At 52.2% G+C, this 23,091-nt stretch overlaps 1 protein-coding gene across 1 annotated transcript; it reads left to right on the plus strand.

The window, feature by feature from the left end:
- Positions 1–13,897: 13,897 nt before the first annotated feature.
- LOC134057009 (uncharacterized) lies at positions 13,898–22,918 on the plus strand. The gene is made up of 13 exons (XM_062513977.1): positions 13,898–14,015; positions 14,240–14,422; positions 15,627–15,878; positions 17,274–17,564; positions 17,813–17,910; positions 18,155–18,347; positions 18,975–19,080; positions 19,456–19,502; positions 19,916–19,987; positions 22,077–22,141; positions 22,281–22,357; positions 22,536–22,608; positions 22,862–22,918. Exons 1-13 carry the CDS (start codon positions 13,898–13,900, stop codon positions 22,916–22,918), a joined length of 1,632 nt encoding a protein of 543 aa, XP_062369961.1.
- The last annotated feature ends 173 nt before the right edge of the window (positions 22,919–23,091 follow it).

The following is a 23,091-nucleotide window of genomic DNA, read 5'->3' on the forward strand; positions in this document are numbered from 1 at the left end:
CATGAATGAGAGGAGAGAACAGCATCTGTCTGTGGGGACAGGAGGCTGCAGTCTGTGCCCTCCCACGCTGGTGTCCAGCTGCAGCTGCTCAGATGGGTGGCAGTGCGTGCCTAACTGGGCTCAGCCCTGGCACCTGAAATGTGAGCATGCTGATGCACCCACAGCCCATTGACCAGCTTCTCAATGTGTGTGAGACATTGCTCAGAGGAACACAGCCAGCTCGGCTGGGGCAACAAGCAGAGCCTCTCCCCTCCACTTGAGTGCAGCAGATTCCTGATGGTCAGGGCACTGCAACAGAGATGGGGAGGCCTGGTGAGGCATCTTGAAGGCAGAAACTCAGGACCACAGCCTGATCAGAGCTCCTGCTGCTCACAAGTGACTGGGTTTACATCAAATTAAGTTGTAATGGATAAATTAAAGCCCTGGGGATAGCTCTGACTGTGGAAATTACTGCTGCAGGATTTGCAGTCCCTTCTCTCATCAGCACTGGTAACTGTACTGTGCTATTTCCATCACGCTCTGCTCCTGCCTGGCACAGCAGGGCTGAGCTGAGACAGGGCTAAAAGTCTCCAGTGCCCCAAATCCCTCCTATGGTGCAGGCAAGTACACTGAGCAGCTGGGTGCAAAGTCAGGCTGGGCTGAGCCTGCAGCAAGCCCTGAATTAAGCTCCTCAATCCCTGGTGAGAAAAGCAGGAAGGAGGTCTCCCTGGCTGTACTCTGCTCACGTGGATCTGCAGGGGAGAGAGGAGGGGGGCTTTGTCCTCTTTGTCCTTCTCTTTCTGGGCTCTACACCCTTCCTCTACCACAGGGAAAAGGTTCATGCATTAGTAAACATCTTCACCCTTCCTGCTGAGACTGGTGCATCATCCAGGCAGAGTAGGAGTGAGAACTTTCAAACAGCCTAGGGAGGCTGGAGCTCTGAAAGTGCAGGGTGGTCCTGTAAGGAGAAGGGCACACTACAGGTGTGGGGTGGCCAGGCTCTTGGAGGGCAGTGAGGCAGAGAGCTCCAGGCAGGAGCTCTCCACACGGAAAACTTGGTCCTTGCTGCACTCCCACCTCTGTTCCACAACAGCACCTGTGGTGCTGGGGTCCCTGCAGGAGGATGTCTCTGATTGGGATGAGCCAACAGTAATCCTCCCTGACCCTGAACAAAGCCTTACCCTGCTTAGAGCCCCAGAGCCAGAACTTGAGCAGTCCCCTCTTTGCATCCATGTGGAAGAATCCATCTATACCTGAGATTCCTTTTCTGCAAATGCTCTGGAAAACAACAGCTGCTGCTGCCAAGAGTGTGCAGCCAGAGCAGGCACAAGGCTAAAGTGCACGAGGGTTTTCCAGCCTGGAGGAGCTGTGCAGACACAGGGGTGAGCAGGACAAAGAGCATTGGCTGACTCAAATCACTCTCTTTGGTGCTTGTCTGCAGAATATGAGTGCAGCCTCTTGGTCCCAAGTATCCTCTTTCCTTCTGTATCAGATCTCTGCTCTTTTCCTGCACTACCACACACACCACCATGCAAATCTCCACACTTCACCCCTATGTCCTGTATGTTCCCCAGCTCCCTGCTTATGAGATGACTCTTTCCTGAAAAACATCTCCTGTTTCTGCCTTGTAGGAAATAGGAGATGAGGGCTCAGCAGGGGCCATTACACAGTGATAGGAGGCCTGGTCAGTTTGAGGAGCCCAGGGTGCATGGGAGAAAGCCTCAGCCCCAGCCTGGTGATGTCCAGCAGTACCCAGTCCAGGTGATGCAGCTGGAATATGTTTCTCAGTGCACCGTGTGCTGCTGAGCCTGGCAGAGCCATGCATGTTCCACACCCATCACCATGCCTGCAGGCTGCAGCAGCCCTCATCCAGCTGCCAGCAGGGACTGGCAAGGTCCCTGCTGTGCAGGCACATTGCAGTGCCCTCATTGCCTCCCTGTCACTCCAGCTGCAAAGCTGTTGAGGGGTTACTTGCAGCAGAAGGGCTGCAAGTATTTGTTGTGTCATTAATATTCTTCCAGCATAGTCAGCGCAGCACCTGGCAGCATTTGCTCGCTGCCTCCTGTTATCTCTTGTCAATGATTCTCATGCCTGGGTGCCAGTGTGACATCCATGGAGACAGAATCCACATCCATCCCTGTCTCTTAGTTCTGGACAGTGATTTCAGCTCCCTGCTCTGCTTCTCCTCAAGCAAACACCAATGCTTGTGTCTGGGGGGCACTGATGCCTGAGCCCAGCTGAGTGCATGCCTGCTAGAAGCCTCATGTGGGCAATGAAATTGAAAACATTGAGAACACTGATAAAAGAAAGCCAGTCATTGCCTCTGAAAAGGAGGTACAGGCAGCTCTGGCTGTGCCTGTACCACATGTAACCCGGGGTGATGTGACATGCAGCCATGTGAGCACAACTGCACAGAATCACAGAATGGTTTGTGTTGGAAAAGACTTTAAAGGTCATCTTGTTCCAATCCCTCTGCCATAGGCAGGAACACCTTGCACTAAACCAGTTTGGTCAAAGCCCCATCCAATCTGGCCTTAAGTACTTGCAGGGTTGGAACATCCATAACCTTAGGCAACCTGTTCCAGTTCCTCACCACCCTCACAGAGAAAAAAAAAATCCTAATATCTAGACTTACTCTTTTAGAGCTTGAAGCCACTCCCCCTTGTCTTATCTCTTCATAATTCCTGATGAAGTCCCTCTCTAGTTTCCCTGTAGGCCCCCTTTAAGATACTGAAAAGTTGCTATGAGGTGTTCACAGTACTTTCTCTTGAACGCTGAACATCCCCAGCTTTCTCAGTCTGTCTTCATAGGGGAGATGCTCTAGTCCCCTTATCACCTCCAAAGTACTTTTCTTGACTTCCTCCAACAGTTCCAAGTTCACATTCTTGCAGTGATTAAGCACTACAGGGACCTTCACAAATTACCAGGATCTGGCCACTTCATGCCAGGCAGGGACAATGCTACCATCTCCAACATTACCTATCCTGCTCCTGAGCACCTTATCTCACAATACCTGGCCATGCTCCCATCCTTCAACACTGCCCAGCAGATGAAAGGGCTTTTCCTTGTCCTCTTGACTTGGACCTGGGAAATGTGACTCTCAGCAGCTCCTCGCTCATCCCAGGAGGCTGTGACAGCTTTTCTCTACCTCCTGCATCTTGCCAAGCAATTAGTAACAGTCCCCAGGGACTTTGCAGCGCACCTGAAGGGCTTGTGGTTCTGGCAGATGTGAGCCAGGACCACAGATGCCAAGGACCTGGTCTGGCTGCAGTTCTGGGACAAATGGGGCCATAGTAGGGTGGACTGGTCTTGGACTAGGTGGTGCCTGTGACCTAGCTGCAGGAGAGCAAGTGTCCTGTTTTCAGCTGGGTTAGAGTTCAGTTTCTCCCTAGCAGCTGTTTCAGTGCAGTGATTTGGATTCAGTATGACAATAATGTTGATAAAACACTGATGTACCAGTTGTTGCTCAGCAGTGCTTACCCTAACTCAAGGACTGCTCAGTTTCCCATGATCTGCCAGTGAGCAGGTGTGCAAGAAACCAGGAGGGAGCATGGCTAGGAGAGCTGACCCAAACTGCCCAAAGGGATAATCCATGCCATAGAACATCATTCCCAGGAGTTGCTGATAGCTGCTGGGTACCAATAAGTGGGCAGTAAGCAAGTATGTTGTGCCTCATTTAATTCACTCTGGTTTTATCCTTCTCCTTTTAATTACAATTGTAATTTAATTTTTTTATTATTATTAATAACAACAACAACAATAGCAAAAACAACAACAACAATATTGTTTAAATTATTAAACTGCTCTCATCTCTACCCACAATTTCGCCCCCCCTCGAATTTCCTCCCCACCGTGGCAGAGGGAGAGTGAGTGAGCATCTGTGTGGTACTGAGTTGCTAGCTGTGGTTAAATTGTGGAATCAGGGCAGCTACAGCCTTCACCCGTGGTTCATCAGTGCCCTTTGATCTGTATGGCCTAATATTGGTGTAGGGAGGAGCTCAGAAACACCACAGCAATGGATAAGGACAATCTGGTGAGGCCATGCATAGCTCAGCACAGCGCCTGCCAGAGACCGTGCAGAACACACCTACACACACAGTTCACCCCAGAGATCCTGACACTAACAAACCAGCCTCCTCCTGCTTCCCCTGGCTTCCTTGCCCATGTCAGAACTGACAAAGATAAAACCTTCTGGGGGAAAGCAGTGCTGGAGAACCATTCCTTTTTGAACACTGAGCTTCTGCTTGGGAAGGATGCATCCCACCCCAGCCCCATCAGCATGGGTGAGAGAGATGTTCCCAGTCCCTTCCGCTCTCCTGACCCCAGGCAGAAATGGTGGAGCCCTGGTTGTTCTCCCACATGCCTGAGCGAGAGATGGGTACTGCAAGGAGCTCCCCACCCTTGACCCTGTGGTTACTCAGGCTAAACCTCTGTGAGTAACTCCTTGGTCTGCTCATGGTCCTGTAATCATCCACACCATGCAGTTTTTTTACCTGACACAGCTATGGCTTGGACTAAATAGGGTAGGTTAAAGGGAGGTAGTTGTTCAGATTATTCACAAGAGAAAATATGGACACAGCCACCTCCAGGTAGAGAATTTATCTGTGTGCCTGTCCTCCTGTGTCTGTTGCCTTCCACTTTGGCTTCCCCTCTCTGTGCCAGGGCACAGGGGAGCAGTATGACTGTGTTGTACTCTAGATGCTCGTGAGAGCCCTTCAGCTGGAGGTCACCATTGTGACAGCCATGTGTGTCCAGGTGTTGGAGGAGCTGGAAAGCAAACAATCTGTGCCCTAGAAAACCAGGAGCTCCCTGTGACTGCAGGCACTTCCTAGCCCTTTCCTATGTCCTTGTGCCCTTTCCAGGCAGGGCAGTCTGAGGCAGCACGGGCTGGAGCATGGCCTCTGATGTGGGGAGGGGAGGCAGCTGTGTTGTATTTGTCGTTGAAGCTGCCACTTGCAGCCAATTCAATTGCAGCTGTTTATTGTTTTCCCCAGCTGTTGAAAATCTCATTATGTTTAGTGAGCTCCATGAGCAGCCCTGCCAACCTTCCTTGTGTCCTGACTTCTTCCATGAGTCCAGGCACCCTGGCTGCTGAGGAAGTGCATCAGCACACTCCATGGGCCCCAGGATGAAAAACCTGCACCCCAGCATACATAGATGGATCTGGCATGGACTAGGTGTACCAGGATTTTCCATGAAGACAAAGGCAAGGGAAGGAGGTGTGTGTTGCTCTAAGTGGGGACATCTCAACAGCATGACAGCAAGAACACAGGGCTATCCACAGACAGCAGCCTTCTACTGCACATTGGGGCAAAAATGGGGAAAGAGGGTGCATTCTGCTTGGCTCTCTTAGTGTCAAATGTGAGGCTGATGGTCCCAGGTGAGCAGCATGAAAAGCAGAGGGTACTTGACCCAGGACAAATGGTGTCAGATGGGATACGTCCTGGCTCCAGCACAAAGCAGAGCTGAGACAAATGGCACAGGGCTTTGGTCCTGCTATGTCCTGCATGCTGGAGCCTGGTTCCATTAATGCCTTTGATTACCATGACCTCATTTTTGTCCACCTGTGTCATGGGTGGCTGGTCACCCCACCCTGCAGAGCCCGTGTTCTACAGAGGCTGATTGCACCAGCCCTGGACTGACTGGTCTCTGGGGGTAATTACAAGAGACACCCAGTGCTGCAGGCTGTGGGTGAGCCAAGTGTGTCACCACCAGCCAAGCACCTGAGATGTAATTCACACCACGATGCATGGCAGGCCCTTCCTTATGGGTCATTCAGGAACATCTCTGTGGATGCCCTGTGGCCTGGACTCTCACAAAAATGGATCATAAAAGGCATTGTGCATGTTTCTGCTGGCTGAAAGGGGATAAGGTTCCTCACAGGAGGTTGTAGCATGAGACAGGACCTTCCCTTTTCCCTCAGGTCTGCTGTGATGCTGCTGTAGGTCTGCTCAGTATCTTGACCTTGGACTGATCTTGGGCTGGAACACACGTGGCTTTATGCACGTATTTATACTACAAAGGGCAGCTGCTCTCTAAGTTCTGGGCACTGTGCCATCCACACCACTCACAGTGACTTATCAGGACACTGCACCCTCTTCTCTCCTCTTCTCTCCACCTGCCCAGCCTGTGCAGAGGTTGGCTGAACTGATACCTAGAAAGGCTGATCTGGAACAGAGACAAGACAGAGTTCCAAGGAATAAAACAGATATTTATTGAAAGGCCTTAAAAGGATACAAGAGCCTGGCCAAGGCTGCACCCAGGTTGACTCCAAGATGGCTCCTGGTCACGAGTTTTTACACTTTTATATGTTTTGGTTCACCTACATATTGGGGTCAGTTGTCCAACCACAGCCCCAGGCTGTGAAGTACCAGCCCACTTGCTTGCTGTGGGGGTTGGTTCTCTCCCTTTTCCCTCTGTGGAATTTTCCCCATTGTCATGCTAAGATACCTGTTGACTGGGCCCTGGTGACAAGGGGGAGGGGAGGGGAGGGAAGAGGGTAACCCCACCAGATTCAAGCAGCCAGAAGAGGAAGCTGAAAGCTGGGTCTCGCCCCGTTTCCCCGCGGAGTTCGGACGAGGAGGACGATCGCCACCTCAGCTCCATCCCTGCCATCCCTGCACCAGGAGCCATCCTCACTGCTGTCAGACCCTGCCCTGCTGCCTTCTCGCTGTAACCTGCCACCATCCAGCACTCTGCTGAGCATCAGGACCCACACTGTGAGTGGAGGGCTCTCTCCATCTCTCTCCCCCTGGGACAGCGCTGCCATCACCCCCAGCCCTCCTGCAGCTCTGCGGGACCCGCCCGCCCCCAGCACCGGGAACTGCAGCTCAGGGAAAAGGTGCCTGCAGCCAAAAAACACTGGGACTGAGTTACTGTTCTGCTTGTGGGTAATTTCATAGCTGTTGTTGTTCTTGTTTGTCTTGTTAGATATACTAGTAAAGAACTGTTATTCCTACCCCCATATCTTTCCCTGAGAGCTCCCTTAATTTCAAAATCATAATAATCGGAAGGGTCACATTTTTTCAGCCCAAAGGGAAGCTTTGCAAACACCTGTCTTTCAAATCAGGACACTTGCCTCCTTTCCCTTGCTGTTGTTTCTGCTTTTGGGTACCAGTTGTCCTTGATTCTCTAGCTAGGAAAGGATGGTTTTGTCTAATTACCCTGTGAAGAGAACTTACTAACACCTAATATGAAGTTTCAGAGTTACACACCAAGCAGCTGAGATTCTGAAAAATATAAAAGCTAAAACCCAAGGCATCACCCTGACAAGCTTTGCTCAGGGGCTGACTGCTGGGGAAGACAGCAGGCTCTGCAGGGCCACGCACTGAGGAAAGGGGTGAGCAGAGGCCCACCAAGACCTTGGCTTTCCAGTATCCCATGTGTGAAGGAAGCTGCTTTAAGGAGGCATAGTATTCTACTGATGGCCCCTGCAAAGCCAGGACATGGACAGGCATCCGAGGATAGATCAGGTAGGAGCTGTGCCAGCTCAGTGTTCCACTGGCAGCAGTGATGCCTCCTCCAATGCACCATTGGTGCAGGACCAGGCAGCATGATGGGGCTGTGAAGACCACAGAATACTAGATAGCACTACCAGCTGGGCCACCTTATCCCCTCCACCAGGCCTGTGGCTTCATTTCACTGGAGAAACTATTGTTTTACTTCTCCTCTCTCCTCTCTCCTCTCCCTCAGTATATTTTGAGCACTCCTCTCTTCCTAGGTACTTGATTGGCATATGTGGTTTCTCAGGATTTGCTTTTCTTTTGAAGCCATACAGGCTGAGAACTGTAAAGGGGAAGTCCAAGCCCTTTGTTTCATGGGATAGAAGGAGAGATTCTGGGTTCCACCAAACACTCATCAGTTGTCTGTGAAAGAGAACTGTGATGACTGAGGTCAGTACATGGGGTGGTGTGTAGCATTGGAAAGGGAGCAATGCAGAGAGGCTTGAGCAGTGAATGAGGTGCATAGTGAAAAGTTTTTCAAGGAGATAGAGAGCTGCTTGGGCAGCTGGAGAGACCACTGCCACAATATCTCCATCTGCCACATGGAGAGCAGATAGTGGGAAGGGAGTATAAAGCATGAGGGCAGGAAGAAGAGATCAGGAGCTCTGATCTTGGTGCAGAGAGTCTTTAGGTAGTAAGGTTTGGGGGGAAGCTAGTCTGACCTGAGATACTGCCCCAGATCTTAAAATTACCACCTCCTGGGCTTAGCCACATTCCCTGTTCAAGAACCAGGGTGGGATGTGCTGAAGGTGGTTCTGGGGATGGAAACAGGATGGCTGGGCCAGATATGGAACTGCTTGGATGCCAGAGCTGGAAACCCCATTTCTGAGCACATCTTCCTCAAACCAAAATGCAGCACCCCACCCCCCCTCCATTCCTCCCCACCCCAGACTTAGTCCACCCTGCTCCCAGTTGTGAACTGCTTATGACTAATTTTATGCACTAAAAATACCTTTCTGGGCAGTCAGCAAATGCACAGCCAAACAGGGGACGTTGGCAGTCTGAGCATGAAGGGGATTTGGGATGGATTTAGGATTGGTGTGGGCTGCAGCACCAGGCCAGAAGGACCTGGATGGCTGGAGCAGTGGGCAGAGGGCTGGAGATTTCCACTGCATCACAGTGGCAGTGCCAGAGGAGAGTCTTGCTGAGCTTGGGTGTGTGCTTCAGGGGAGAGGGCATGTGTGAGTGGACTCAGAAAGTGGGAAAATGCTCCCTGTGGAGAGCAGTCAGCAGGTTCTGCTCCCTCTCCTGGGAAGAGGTGATGTTACCATCATAGCAAAGGGATTATCCGGCCCTCAGGGCCTACCCCTGCTCTGCCCAGCACCCAGGAATTCCCTCCTGGAAACCCTGTAACTTGCTGGATTCTCTCCTGTCACAGCTCTGCTCTCAGCACACCTATCTTGGATCAGATCACCTATCTTGGCAGCTCCTCAAGCCACCACAGGAGCAGAGATGGTGGCTTTGTGCTAGGCTTCGTTAGCCTTGGGTGACCAGTTGCACAAGATGGAGTCCCTGCCTCTGCCACTGTCACCAACTGGGTGACAGCAAAGCTGTTCCAGTGCCAGCCCTCTCTAAGGCCAACAAAGCTCCCTGCAGACCTCCCAGATATTTTACTGGGTCCAAGACAGACCATGATAACTGATCATGACCAAGCTGTCGCCTGTCATGATCAGGGCTGATCCCTCTGCACCCCAGCACTACTGGGGCTCCCCTCACCCTCCTTCTGCCCATAGGTCTGGGGTTCTTCCCCCCGCTCTGTAGATCAGCTGTAGGTGTTTAAGATGTCTGTGTTCTATTGTTATTTTTGGGAAAGGGACTGGAGGGTTCCTAATTTCAGGGTGGCATGGAGCGTGGGTCATTGTCTCATTGATGGCTCTGCAAGATCCCTGTGTGGAAGGAGTTTTGGGCCTGGTAGGGTTGGGAAAGTCACTGGAGGGGTGAGGAAGAGCCCACAGCAGGGTTCAACACTGGGTTCTGGCTGGATCCTGTAGGCATTTTCCAGTTCTCCCTGCCAGAATATGCTCTAGGTTCTGGCAGCACAGGCTATAGCCCTGACTGAGGCAGACTCTGCATCCTGGAGAGAGACCAGCACCATATGGAGACCCAGACCATCAGATCACACAGGGTCATGTGCTTCTGCTGTGCAGAGAACAGACCCCCTCCTGCCTTTCCCAGGGATGGATCTGACTGGGCTACCCTCCTCAGGCCTGAGCCTGACCCAGCAGCTTTGGGTTGATGTCCCAGCCTGGCTGTAGCCCACCCCCACCACCTGACCTGACACCACCATCTATAGGTACAACCCACACTGGGCTCCCTTGGGACTGGTGTGAGGTAGGAAGGAGGATAAGACACTTACATACTATTGTTGTTTGTGAGTTCTGAAACAGTAATAGACTTTACTATAGGGGAACATGATGGCTGTGTTAGGAGTGCTTTCCACGAAGCCCCAAAAGCTTTTGATCCACAAGAGCCACAGCTGCTTCTCATTTTCCTTGTGGTTTTGTGGATGATTTTGAGCCTTCAGTGTTCTTCTCTATCAGAAGTAAATCTGATTGTAAATTTCAGGTGATTTGGTTTTTTCTCTCTTCAGTCCCAAAGCCTGTAGTTCTTTGACAACTGAATGGGCCACCAGCAAACAGCCCAACAATCACATTTGCAATGATATTGAATTCAATACATATGGCTGAGTATGCTTTCAATAGTTCTTCAGCATTTTTCTAGTGGATGCTATACACCAAGAAAACAACAAATCTCAAAACAATGATAAATTTCTAAGGAGGGAGAGGCAAACACAGATTTCCATGCCTCAGGACAGGGGTAAAGAAATAACTCATCAGGGGTAATAGGAAGCCTGTTGTACCACTTGTGAATTTTTGACACCTGGCTGTTGAATTCCACTGGTTTTGCTTCTTTCACATACCACAGAGAGTCAGTGAGAATGTCTGTGCCTAAATCTGGGATTTTATCAGGACATGACCCAGTGAGTGCTGGCTGTGGCCATTCTGGGTGCTTGCACCATTGTTGACTGCACAGGAACAAGAAAAACCTGGCTCCTTAAGGACAAGGATCCAGCAAGGAAACAAGAATGACATGACTTAGTGATGCTGTTCCTCTTGCTGAAAGCTTTCTAGAAGACTTCACCCATTAACCTCACAACAGCTGCATGTGACACAGCTGGACTTGATGTAATGAGGTTCCCAAATGGACCTTAGGAGACATCTAGTTTACAGAAACTCAGTGTTGCTGGTTTACTGGGATAATACTGATAGGTACAACAAGCTCTGTCCTGAGGAGGGTGGCACCTGCAAAAGGATCTGCCAGGGAACTTTGGGCCAAGGAGTTCCAACTGAGTGGTGAAAAACACTGTGGGTGACAGCACCCATACCCAGAACACTGATAGTATTGCACCATAAAGCATTGTGCTTGTATATCTAGGAAAACACAGAGAGTGAGACTCTGTAAAGCACAGAGTTGAAAGAGGAATGGCCCAGGAGAGCTGCAACAGCACAGGGAGTCAGGACTCATGGAAGCTTGAAGTTGTGCAAGAGCTTGTGAGCTGAAAAGGAGCTCAGAGAAGAGCTTGGTGGTGACATCTGCAGGGACAGGAGACTGGGGGAGTGTGAGCATGCCCCAAATGGAGAGCACTTAGGGAATTCTCTCTCATACCCAAAGACCCTACCTGAGCTCAACAGTAACAGTAACAACCTCCATAAGAGAGGTAATAAGAAGAGAGATTTTTTGAAGTATTTAAAAGATATGTAGATGTGGTATTTATGGACATGATTTAGTGGTGGGCTTATTGTACTGGCTTAGTGGTTAGACTTGATGATTACATGTTTTCCAACATAAATGATTCCGTGATTTGAAAGTGATGCATGATGAGAGCAGCCTAGGCTGGACTTGGGCACATTAATCAGGGGTGTGTTCCTCAACATCCTCTGCTGCATGTGGAAAGAGAGAGGAGAGGGACAGATGTGAGAAGGTTTTGGAGGTGCTTGTGGGAGAAAGTGCTGAGGTAGCCAGGGAAAAGGCTGGAACTAAGATCCCTGTGAGACTCATGGAGCTTGTACCTACTGTCTGAGGGAAGATGTGTGAGAATCACACTGAGGCTGGTGGGACGCTCTTTCCAAAGAGGAAGCTTATGCCACATGTGATTTCCCTGTGGGGCTGTCTCATTTCTGTGTGAGCGCCTCTCCTGTGCAGGGTTGTGCAGACACCTTTCCTGAGCAGCTCACACTGAGTCCTGCCCAGAGACTTCATGGTCAGAGCCACCATGGCCCTGCCAGCGCTGGCTCTGACATTCCTCCTGGCCCTTGCTCCTCTGCATGCATGGGGACAGATGCACCATGGTCCTGTGCCTCCATCGGTACATAAGGAAGCAGGTAAGAGTGGACTGTGCCTCTCTCTTACAAAACTGGTTTTGCTGCTCCTCTACCTGCATATTTGCTACATGGCCTTATCCTGCTCAGCCCATAACTGGGCTGGGAGGGGAGGGCTGAAGCTGGTATCTGCATATGCCTGAGACACTCAGGCATCCTTCGGGTTGTGGTGGGACAAAGCTCTATTTGGGGTGGAGGGCAGCAAGCCTCGGTGCACTGGGAAACTTCCATGAGTGTTGGACTTGCAGCGTCCCTCTAGGAAGTGGGTAGTGTTGCAGGGAGCAGGAGGTGGCCAACTCTTGTTATGCAGCAGACAGATGAATCCAGGGCAATCAGAGCAGTGATGGCCTTTCTGGGCAATTCAGGCAGCACCCCTGTCACAGGTGATGATGATGTTCATCAAAGATGTGGGGAGTTGTGAGCTCTGTTAGCTGCTCTCTGCCATAGTCCCTGGGATTAGGGAACTGTAGTTGGGTGGGATTGTTCACATCAAAAAGCTTGTTTTGTTCTTTCTCTGTGCCAGGAGGGTTAGGGGCATCTCCTGGGTCTCTGCTAGGCTTTTCCTACAAAGAATGTGGGCTTTCCTGTGGTGATTATATCCTGTTCCCTGGGCTTGCTGGTACCTGTTGAGGTCCTTATAGGCCACAGCATGGGTAAGGAACCTGAGCTGTGAGTATTCTCTGTGTAGGGAAATGGGAGCAGAAGTGGCTAACTAAATCATCAGATGGTGATGACTCATGCTGCCCATCACTGGTGGCTCAAGGCATGCTCCCCTTCCAGCAGTGGGCACCTCTCAAGTATCCAGGGCAGGATGGAATCTCTCCTCTCCTAGTCTGTACTCATGTCTGAGACTGACCTAAAAGGATCCTTAGGCAGGGTGTGTGTTACTTCAGGGTTTTTAATGGCAGGAGGGTGGAAGGTGTGTGAGGGGGGTGCCTGATGAGGCTGGGACCAAGTCAATGGACCTCTGTCAATGAAGTGTGTGCTCTGAGAACACTGAGAGAGACACTGTTGAGGGGGAAGAAGTTTCGTGTCTACACCATGTGGTCTAAAAGGATGGGGCTGGTGACCACTGGCCTTTGGTGTGGAGAGCTGGGAGGAGGGTTGCGATGATGGTGTGGAAACCCACTGCCAGAAAAGGGAAGTGGTGAATGCTGGCTGGCAGGAAGTGGGCAGTTGAAGCTGAAGAAAGGTGTTCCATCCTCATTCAGGAAAGGCCACCTCCATGCCCACTTCCTCCTCATGGACTTGTTCTGCACACAGTGAGCATGGTGACATGTCTGCCAGGGCAGGACAAGGCAGACTCATTCTGGGTGAAGGGCAGAGGCTAGGCTGAGTGCATTGAGCAGGGTATGAGCTTTGTGGCCACTGGTGTTCTGAGGGGCAGACTCTAGCTGCAAGCTTCTTTCACCAGTGTGGGAAAAGCTGATTAACACACAGAGTCTAGGTATTTGATTTATTTACAGTTCTGCACAGAAGGATGTGCTAGGTGGCAAGTCCACACAGCCAGCACACTGAGGCAGACAAAAGCGGGTATACTTACATAGACATAATCTTTGGCTATTAGTATATCTTACTGAAGTCACTGCCTGCCTGCGTTATTATGACTCATCCTTTCCCTTCTTCACTGTAAAAGCACAGTGTTCCAAGAAATCATGGTACATGCTAGGAGAGTGGTGGTCTTTTTGAGAGAAGGAAGCAAATGAACTGAAAACGTGGGTTTTTTATGACAAATAAGAGCAAGGATTCATCACTAGGGTGATGAATAATGGAACAAAACTCATCAAAACTCATCAAAACTGGGTGTTTTCTAGCTCACAGGCAAACAGCATGGATGAGCAGGGTTTTTTTCTTTTTTTTTCTTCTTTTTTTTCCCATTTCAAGGACTTAGACAATTTATTTTTCTGTCTGCCTCATTCCTGTAGTTATTGCTTCCGCTGCAGAATTGCTTTGTTCTTTCACTTGTTACCTGCAACTTTACTCCTGTTACTCACCATTGCTGCTGGTAGTCAATTCATGGGACCAAGCTGTGGAGTCATGAATGGCAGCAGTGGACGTGGATCTGGTGCACTCCCACAGCCCCTGTATTTGTGGGAGAGAGCAGCATCCCCCAGGCTGCTGGAACCCTCGGGCTGGGGTGTCTCTGCAGCAGCAGGTGGGCTGGAGGGCCTGTGGAGAACCCTCCTGCACTGCCCCTGAGGCTGTGAGGAGGGATAAAGCATCTGGGGGATGGGGCTCATCCTGGGAGGGGCCCTCTCTGCCACTCCCTCCTCTGAAGAGAGGGGGACTGGCACCCCTCTGGATGGAACACCCTCACCCCTGAGGATGCTGCTGGAGCCCAGTGACCCTCAGGCTCTGCCTCCTGTCCTTTGCACACAGGAAAATGTAAAGTTCCCCCTGACTGGGACCCCAAACTGCAGTTTAACCCAAAGAGGAGCAGCTATGACTTGAATGAAGTGGTGCAGCTCAGCTGTGCTGGGAAGTTCGTGCCATCTGTACCACAGATCCAATGCATTTCCAGAGGGGCCCAGACCCTGTGGAATGAGACTGCCACCTGCAAAAGTAAGCACAGCCCTGCACCACCCTGACCCAGGGTCCTGAGCTGGTGACTGACCCTCTGTGACGTGGCCATGCACATGACAGGGCAGGAATGGGAGACCTGGAGACCTTGGCTTTTCCCCAGTCCTGGCAGTGACAATGCTCTTTTTGTCTGTAGGCACCTTGCTGCAGGTACCTGCTGTGGTCTGTACTCCTGGGGAGAGGAGTCCTTCCCAGCCAGCGTTTCCTGCCTCAGCATGGAGTAGGAATAGATGCAGGGGCTCTGCTTGTTTGCCTGGAAAGCTTCTCTAGTGTTTGGGTTGTCTCTGGTGTGGGAGGCTGTTAATACAGCATGGCTCACCTGTCCATGAGGGAGACAATAAAATGGCAGCTCAAGCACTCCGTGGAGGGGGTGGAATCCAAGGGAGTCTTGTCAGTCCTGGAGATGGGGAGACGAGGAGCCCTGTGTGCTTGGAGAGTACCTGGGCTCATGACACTCGTATGTGTTGGGATGAACAGTCAGAGAGACCTCTCCCTTGTCTCCTCTCATAACCTCCCAAAAAATACTCCTCATCCAATTTTACCTCTGATAGAAACATGCCAAAGGCCTGCTTGGTGGGACCCCAGACTCCAGCTGGCACCAGCCCGTGACTGTTACACAGAGAATGAAGAAGTGACTCTGAGCTGCAGCAATGGTTTCCAGCCATCCTTCACCCATGTCAAATGTGCAAACACAATTCAACCATTGGATTATTCTGGATCTCTGAAGGAAGACATGTGGCTAGGGAGAAAGAGCAGTGGAGTGTGGATTCATGTTCAGGGGAACATAGTGTGCATTGGTAAGCAGGGTGTCAGGAAGTGCTTCCTACCAGGCTCTGTGGTCAGTTTCTGCCCCATTCATCCATCTCCATCACTGTGGCCAGGGATGTAATTCTGATGCCATATCAGGGCTGCTTGGATCTCAGGCATTTGATACCTGAGATTAATCCCCTACTGAATTCTGGCATCCTTGTCTGGACAGGCCTCAGCCCCAGCTGACACTCACCCACAAGGAAGTCCCCTCCCAACCAGCCTTGCCAAGGCACCCCATCATAGCAGATGGATGCGTCACCTTCCCTTTCATTTCAGGGGCTAAAGGGGCTGCTGGGGATTGCTGAGGCCCCACCACATACCCTGCTCCTCCTTGAAACCTCCTAGCCCAACTAACACCCACTTTCTTCTCTGCCAGAAACATGCCAAAAACCCCACTGGGACTCCAGACTCCAGCTGGCACCAGACCAGGAGAGATACAAGAAGAATGAAGAAGTGATGCTGAGCTGTCCCAAGGGTTTCCAGCCACCCTTCACCCATGTCAAATGTACAGGAAAAATTCTCTCTATTATCAATGGAAAACCTTTATACAGAGAAGCTTGGAATGGAAGGGACAGCAGAGGCAGCTGGACCAACATTCAGCCCAACCCAGGCAGGGTACAGTGCCTTGGTAAGGAGGCAGGAGCAGGGAAGGCAGCCTGTGGGGGCACAGGAAGCTTCTGGCTCTGTGTGCCTGAGGGAATGGCAGGTGCTGCTGAAGGCAGTGTTGAGGCAGCTCCTTAGTCTGCCCTGGTGGAGATGGCTGATGCCAGCTTTTGTCCCTGAGGATCCTGGCAGGAGGGAGTTTTGGTACAAAGGTCCCCACCTTGATACCAAAGTAGCCATTTTGGCAGTAACCAGCGCTGCCCATGGCACAGGAGGTCAGGGACCGTGCAAGGCTTCAGGCTTTTTTTCACACACACAGGGCTGGGTGGTGTGTCTCCCTGAGATCTCCCTAAGGGCTTTTGGCAAGAGTATGTGCCAGAAAGTGGGGTCACATGTGTAGGTCTGACAGGTGTTTGTGGCACAGGTGGCAAGGGTAAAGGTGTGGCACTCTCCTAGTGTGCTGGTCCCTACTCCTTGCCCTGATGCATACTGTCACTGCAGAGCCAGCTTTGGGGCTCAGACTTTATTCCTTCTCAGGAGAAATCAGGGTCCTGCCTGTGGGACAAAGAGGGCACCACAGTCTCTGGGCAGGCTTTGTGCAAAGTACAAACCCCTCATGGATTCCCTTGACTCCAGCTCCTCCTGGCCCTTCCCAGGAGTCCTGGGGAAGAATTTTGGAGTCCTTCTTTGTCCTAATCCTCTTGCCAAGAATTGATGTGGAAGGGCTGCTCTGTGCAGTGTCCTGAAGCTCATCTCTTGCCCTGATGGGCCAGGGAAGGGGATGCCCTGCTCCAATCCCTTGCTTGCCCTGCAGAGCCACAGTTCCCAGCTAACATCTTCCCATTTTGTTGGTGCAGGGAAATGCCAGAAGCCCCAGTGGGACCCCAAGTTAATCTTTGACCCAAACCAGGGGACCTACAACCCAAATGAAGTGGTGAAGATGAGGTGCCCTGAGGGGTACTGGCCTCCACCCATGGAGATCAAATGTGTGACATTGAAGCCAAGAGAAATTTCTGTGATACCTCGTAGTGGCTGGGTAGTGAGGAATACCACAGACACCTGGCAGCTTATGGAAGAGAACCTGACCTGTCTGGGTAAGTGAGTGAGTCAGACACTCTCCCAGCACTCTCAGCCTGTCCTCCGCAGGCATGGAGAGCAATCCTGCATGTGTGACACAGTGCCCTGTGCTCACGGTGGTCAGGGCATGGCAGAGAAATCCAGAGGAAATTCTGGATCCATCCCAGGTTTATGTCTGTGTTGTTGGCAACTCTGGCATATGTAGTCTGGGAGAAGGCAGAATGTCCTTGTCCACTCTGTGCTGGGGACAGGCAAGTGAGGGAATGGTGCAGTTTGTGGAGTTTGATGTCAAGGCTTGGTGGGGAAGGGAGGGACTGATCCTCTTGGAATATTCCCTTCACAGAGGTCCTCCAGGTTGTCCCTGAGACCTTGAAGGTTTCCAGCACCAGCATCAAACTGAACTGGACCTGCATGCTCACTAACATGTGCCAGCATATTCGGGCCAGGTGCCGGCTGGAGCGGCGTTCCTCCTCAAACTGTGAGGCTGAGGAGGTGAAGGGAGAAGAGATATTACAAGGCCAGGAGGGAACCTTCACCTGCTCCCCTCTGCAGCCCTTCACTGTCTACAGTGTCACTATCTCCCTGCTGCCTAGCACAATCTTGTACACACGGCTCCTCAGCACAAAGGAAATGGGTATGTTTACATTAAATGTCAGGATGCCCTTCACTCTGAAGCTCAGCCAGAGCATCTGCTCCCTGCTGTGATGTGCCTGGGATCAGAACTGCTTGCAGCCTGTGGGGATCTGGGAAAGGGGCTGTGAAGGGCCCTACAGCAGGGTGTTCCCCCTCTTCACCACATCATTGCTGCTGCAAAGGCACAAGCAGCCCTTGTGGGGGACAAATTGCTTATCCATGCATGAACCTGTTCTCCTGTGCTTCCAGTGCCAGACAAACTGGAAAAGCTGTGGCTGGATCTCAGCACGGGGTCCCTCAAGTGGAAGACACTGCCCTCCTGCAAAGGGGAGATCATTGGATACCAGGTACCAGGAGTCCATGGAGTGCCTGTGGTCCCCTCACATTGCCTGTAGCTCTGTGCAGGCAGCCTGAGTAGAGGTGTGAGCTCTCCTTGGCCAGGGCCTACAGGCTGTACACTGCTGGTATTCCTGGTAGGGCCAGGTCCCCTCTTGTGCCCAGCCGGTAGTAGCAGCCCCTCTCCACAGAGCTGCCCAAGGCAGAAGTGGGGTGTTGGTGCTACTGCCTAGCAGCTCCCTGTCCTTCTTCCAGCTGAACATCACCACCATGAGAGCAGCGGACAGCAGCTTCCTCAAATTCAGTCAGGTGTTGGTGAACCAGTCTGTCTCCGAGTATGTGCCACCACATCAGGCAGCTGGCAGCAAATACCTGGTGACAGTGCAGGGCCTGACGGCAGCAGGGGCTGGGGCTGCATCACAGCTGGAATTCCAAACCTACGCCCTGGGTAATGGTTGTTCTGCCCTGTGTCTGGTTGGGGTGGCCTCTCAGGGGGTGAGTATTGAGTCCAGAGCAGCTCCCAGACCTGTGTGTGCAACCACCCTGTCCCAGCTCAGACAGGGGCAGGAAGCATGGGCACCTGGCTCAGCAGTGGGCATGAAGCTGGGTGAGTCCTTCCTTGAAGGCTTTCATTGGCAGGTCTGCAGAGGAGCTGCACTGCTTCAGCCACTGTTTATGCCTTTGGTACCAGACCTTCCCACTCTACTCTTCCACTGAAGAAGGTGACACCCATCCCTGCATTTGGGTGCACAAGTGGCTCAAGGTCAGAGAGCCCTAGGGCTGCCGAGCCTGGGTCTGTGTCCTGCTGTTGTGTGCAGGATGGCTGAGGAGGCTGCCAGGCCCTCCAGACAGAGCCATGGGACAAGGCTGTGTGCTCCAGAGCCTACCTCTGCCCTGCCCAAGCAGATGTGCAGGCAGGGGAGGACAGTCTTGCTGCCTGTCCCTGCAGCAGCCAGGGCAGCAGACGCTGGACATGCATTTCTACAAACATGCAGACACCCAGCAGCAAGGCTGGGGCCACTGCTGGTGCAGAGCCCAGGCTGTGACACCCACTCCTTCCATGTGCTAGTTGCAGGGCAGCCTCTGGGCCCTTGGCCTGAGTCAGCAGTCATTGTAGTGGTGGTGGTGGTGGTGCTGTTGATCCCCTTGTCTGCTGGGATCCTCTGGTTCGTGTTCTGCAGGTGAGTTGCAGGAGATCTGGAGTCTCAGCCTTGTCTCTGGCCATGCTGTGCTGTGGGGTGGGTGGGGATGGAGAGGGCTCCTCAGCTGCTCCCACCCTTCTCTGGGTGCAGAGGATGCAGCTGGCTGGTCCTAACAAAAATTGGCTCTAGGGCTCCTGGCTGGGGCTCTGTCTTTCTCAGGGGCAGGGCCATGTGTGCTCACAGACCTCTCCCCTTGTTGCTCTGGCAGCCACCGCTGCTGTCCCCTGGGGTGGGCAATGCCTGCCAGGGCAGAGGGAGGGTATGCAGAACCCTCCGTGCCATTGCTGCTGGGTTCAGCAGGGTCTGGTCCAGGTCAGCCTCTGCCTGACCCAGGATTGCCCTTTGCCTTCCCAGAAAAAAGAAAGCCTTGCCCAGCAAAGCCGAGGAGGATCACTACACAGGTAGGATCCCCAGCACAGAGGGCACTCTAGGGCTGGAGCTGGGAGGGCAGCAGGACTATTTCAGGAGGGCCTGGTGGCATTCCGAGGTAGCTCCAGGCAGCCCAGCTGGCTTTGGCTGACCTGTCAGACCAGCGTGTCCCACATCTATGCCCAGCTGAGACCCTGCTCAGTAGCCTCTTCCAGCAGCTCCTGGCTGGGGTCTCCCTGAGGTGCCCGTGGGGGTTGCAAACTGCTGCTCCTCCTCACTCCCTCTAGGGTAGGCAGCAGCTCTTCCCAGCCCTGCTGTCCTGATGGTGGGCATCCCAGGATGATCTGCAGCCCCCGGTGATCCTGCCTGCCTGAGGCTGCCCAGCTCCTTGTCCCACAGCTCCTGGGGTCCCTCAGGCTGTTTCTATCCTCTTGTCCCCCACCAGAGCTCCAGCCATATGAGAATGTACATGGGGATAATTACTGCGTGATCAAGACTTTTCTTGAGAAAGATGCAGGTAGGAAATGGGGTGTCCTGCCTGTGAGCCCCACATAGCACAGAGAGAGTGGGGACTGCCAGCTGTGGTGGTATGTCTGAGCTCCTCATGCTGCTGAGGGCATGCAGCAGCCTCTGCCCTGGGTTCTCTTGTTCTCTCTAAATGAGGAGAGGAGGTAAATGTGGCCAGCCTGGAGAGCCATTTCCCAAGCCCCTTGCCTGATCTGGAATCCTAGGAGAGTCAGAGCAGTGAGGAAGAAGAGCAGCTGCAGTGGACATCTGAGGCTCAGTGGTGATGGCACTTCCCTTCTTGAGGCTTGGCCCTTTACCACCAGAAGCAGAGAATCATCTCATGGATTATTGCTTCCCCCCAGATTTACTTCTTCATCAAACTCCAGAATCCTCTCTCACAGCACAGGAGCAGCTCAAGCCATGGGATGACCTGCTTGTGGCAGCAAGGATACGTTCTGGTGGCTCTCCAGTGCTCTGGCATAGCCATCTCACCAGCATCTTGGTGTCTGAAAATGTCCTATGAGACTGAAGGAGCTCACAACTCCTCTTTTTACCCTGTGTCCTTGTATGCATCTAGACCTTGTCCTCTGCTTGGCTTTGGCCTAGTTGTACTGGCCTGGCCACTGTGCTGCTGTGTCTGAAACAACCAATAAATTGTTCTGGTTTGCAGGGGCTGCCTGGCCCACAAAGGCTCCCACCTTGTCATGGGTCCTCCTTGTTTTGTGTGTGAAAGCCTTGACTCCATGAATCTTCATGCAGGAGCTTGGAGGAGCCTTTTCCAGCCCCTGCCAGCTCCAAGGAAGCACACCTGAGGTGCTGCATGCTCCCAGTGCAATGCTTTGGGTGGCAGCTTTCCCTCCTCCCCATCCTATAGGTGACACCATCTCCACTACTCCCAGCTGGACCTCTGTGTTGTGTCTTCCTCTGTGGGTGCTGGTGCTCATCTCCCATTTTGTGAGGTGCAGCTGGCCCTCTTGGGACATCTGAGTCGTGCAGCCTTTGGGATCTGCTGGCTCTTGGCTGCTGCTGCTGTCCCATCACCTCCAACAGCCACTGTCTCCCACCCTGTGGGATGCCAGTGCCCAGGGCAGCCTGGATGCCCAGGCACAGTCTGGAAGCTCTCCTTGGTGAGGGGTGCACTGCTGACAAGGGGGCAATCAACCTCTCTTTTCTCCAGCTCTGTGAGCTGCCTGTGATGTTTCCATCTCCATCTCCTGCCCTTGGGCACAAAGCTCCCTGGACCCAGGCGTGACAAGCTGGTTCTGGTTGTGCTTTTTACAGCCCTAAACACAGAGCTGTCGTGTTTCTTTTGCTTCAGTGATATCTCTCTCTGTAGCCTCTGATTTTAGCCTGGCTATTAGGGTTGGTGGCTTCACTGAACTCAGCGATTTTATGCAGAAAAAAAAATCTAACCCAATTGTTTGGGTACTAAAAACGTTAATAATAGAAAACACAAATATCAAGCTGAACAGTTTGTACTGAACGAACCAGGAAAGATGGTGCAGGGAGGCTTGCTCCATGCACAAGGGCAAAATGGCCAAAAGCAAGTGTTAGGGCTTGGCAGGGGTATTTATAAACTTGGAGGAGGGGAGGAATTAGGGCGGAGTTTAAGGACAGGGTCCAATAAAGAAGGGTGATTAGGAATATATAACATTATTGCAGCAAAAGGGACCAATGAAAATAAGGGAAACAGAGAACTTTCTGGCAATGATCAACATACTGGAAGTGGAGGATTCTGGGGGTGATATTTTTACTCACCCCTCCTGCAGGGTTTTCCCACGGACTTAAGTCATGGTCATCTGCATTTTTTATAGGAGCTATCCCCAACATCTCTCCCTTGTCAAACCTGCTACTAGCAAGTGCAGCCTAGAGGCTGAGGGGCAGCCTGAAGGCTCTCCAGAACACTGAGCAATTGACCTCTCTCTTCTCCAGCTTTTTTTTAGCCTGGCACGACTTGCATGTGCTGGTAAAGAAATGTTTTGCCTGTTCTTCACAGGAGCCGTCTGCCCATCAGCTCAGTACCTGCAAGTGGCCCCTGGGAGCAAAAGATCTCCTTCCTGTGATCTGTTGCTGTTGTGATGTGCCTGTGTGCCTGATAGAGCAGCAATTTGTGGGTATTGGGTGGAGAGGAGGAGAGAAACTCGAGGCTGTGTGGCTGCTGCTGGTTGAGAAAAGGGAATGAACAGGCTTGGGATAAGGGAGGACAGCTGCTACCTCCATGGCTACCCTGCTTCCCACTCTATCCCCCCATACCCAGTCATCCACTGGGCTGTCAGCCTCATGACTCCACCTGCTCTGTCCAGACAGTACAGGCTTGTGGTTTGGACGGGGCTACCTGCTACCCCCAGCTCCTGTCCAGTCACCTCAGTGCCCTTGTGAGGTGCTGTTCTCTGCGTGTGATAACTGCACCTTGTTGTGGGGAGCCATGAGCAGGGCACCCTTAGGCCTGGGCAGGAGTGTGTCCTGCACATGTGCCACAAGCAAAGCAGAGGGACAGGTATGGTCTCTGTGCCTCTGCAGCCCCCCCATGTCTGATCACCCATCCTTCTGGAATCCAGGACATCCAAAGTGGATGGGAGGTTCTGGAGGAAGAGAAAAGTGGTGGCTGCTGATGAGCAAGGGGCATGCACTGTGAGTACAGTGAGTGTTTTCTCAAGCACACAGCTGGCACTGTAGGGCAGCGTGGTCTGCACACTTGGGGACAGAGGAGAATGCTGCCAGGCTGAGAGGGAGCAGGAGGAGGAGGCAGCTGAGGATAGAGAAGCGGGGAAGGATGAGGGAGGGTGTGGGTTAAGTGTTTCTTTCAGAAGGGCCACAGACTGTTTCAGGCATTGAAGTACTCCTTGTACTTCATGTCCCCATTCCTGTCTGTGCTTCTGACCAGGCCTTTATGTGGTTTCTCAAAGGTCTTCCATCTCCTGTGATCATTGAGGGGAAGTGACTCATCACCACTCTAAAACCCACACAGTGTCAGGAAGCGTTTGGATATTACCTCAGGAACAGGAGTAAGACTTCTTGAATGCCCTGGTAACTGGGAGGGTTTTGGGAGGAAACTCTGGGATCTTGGTGACAAGGTTTCTTCTGTTGAGTCCCAGAGCCTGGGTGCTTCTAGGG

Source organism: Cinclus cinclus, chromosome Z, assembly GCF_963662255.1.
Source record: "Cinclus cinclus chromosome Z, bCinCin1.1, whole genome shotgun sequence".
Taxonomy (NCBI): Eukaryota; Metazoa; Chordata; class Aves; order Passeriformes; family Cinclidae; genus Cinclus; species Cinclus cinclus.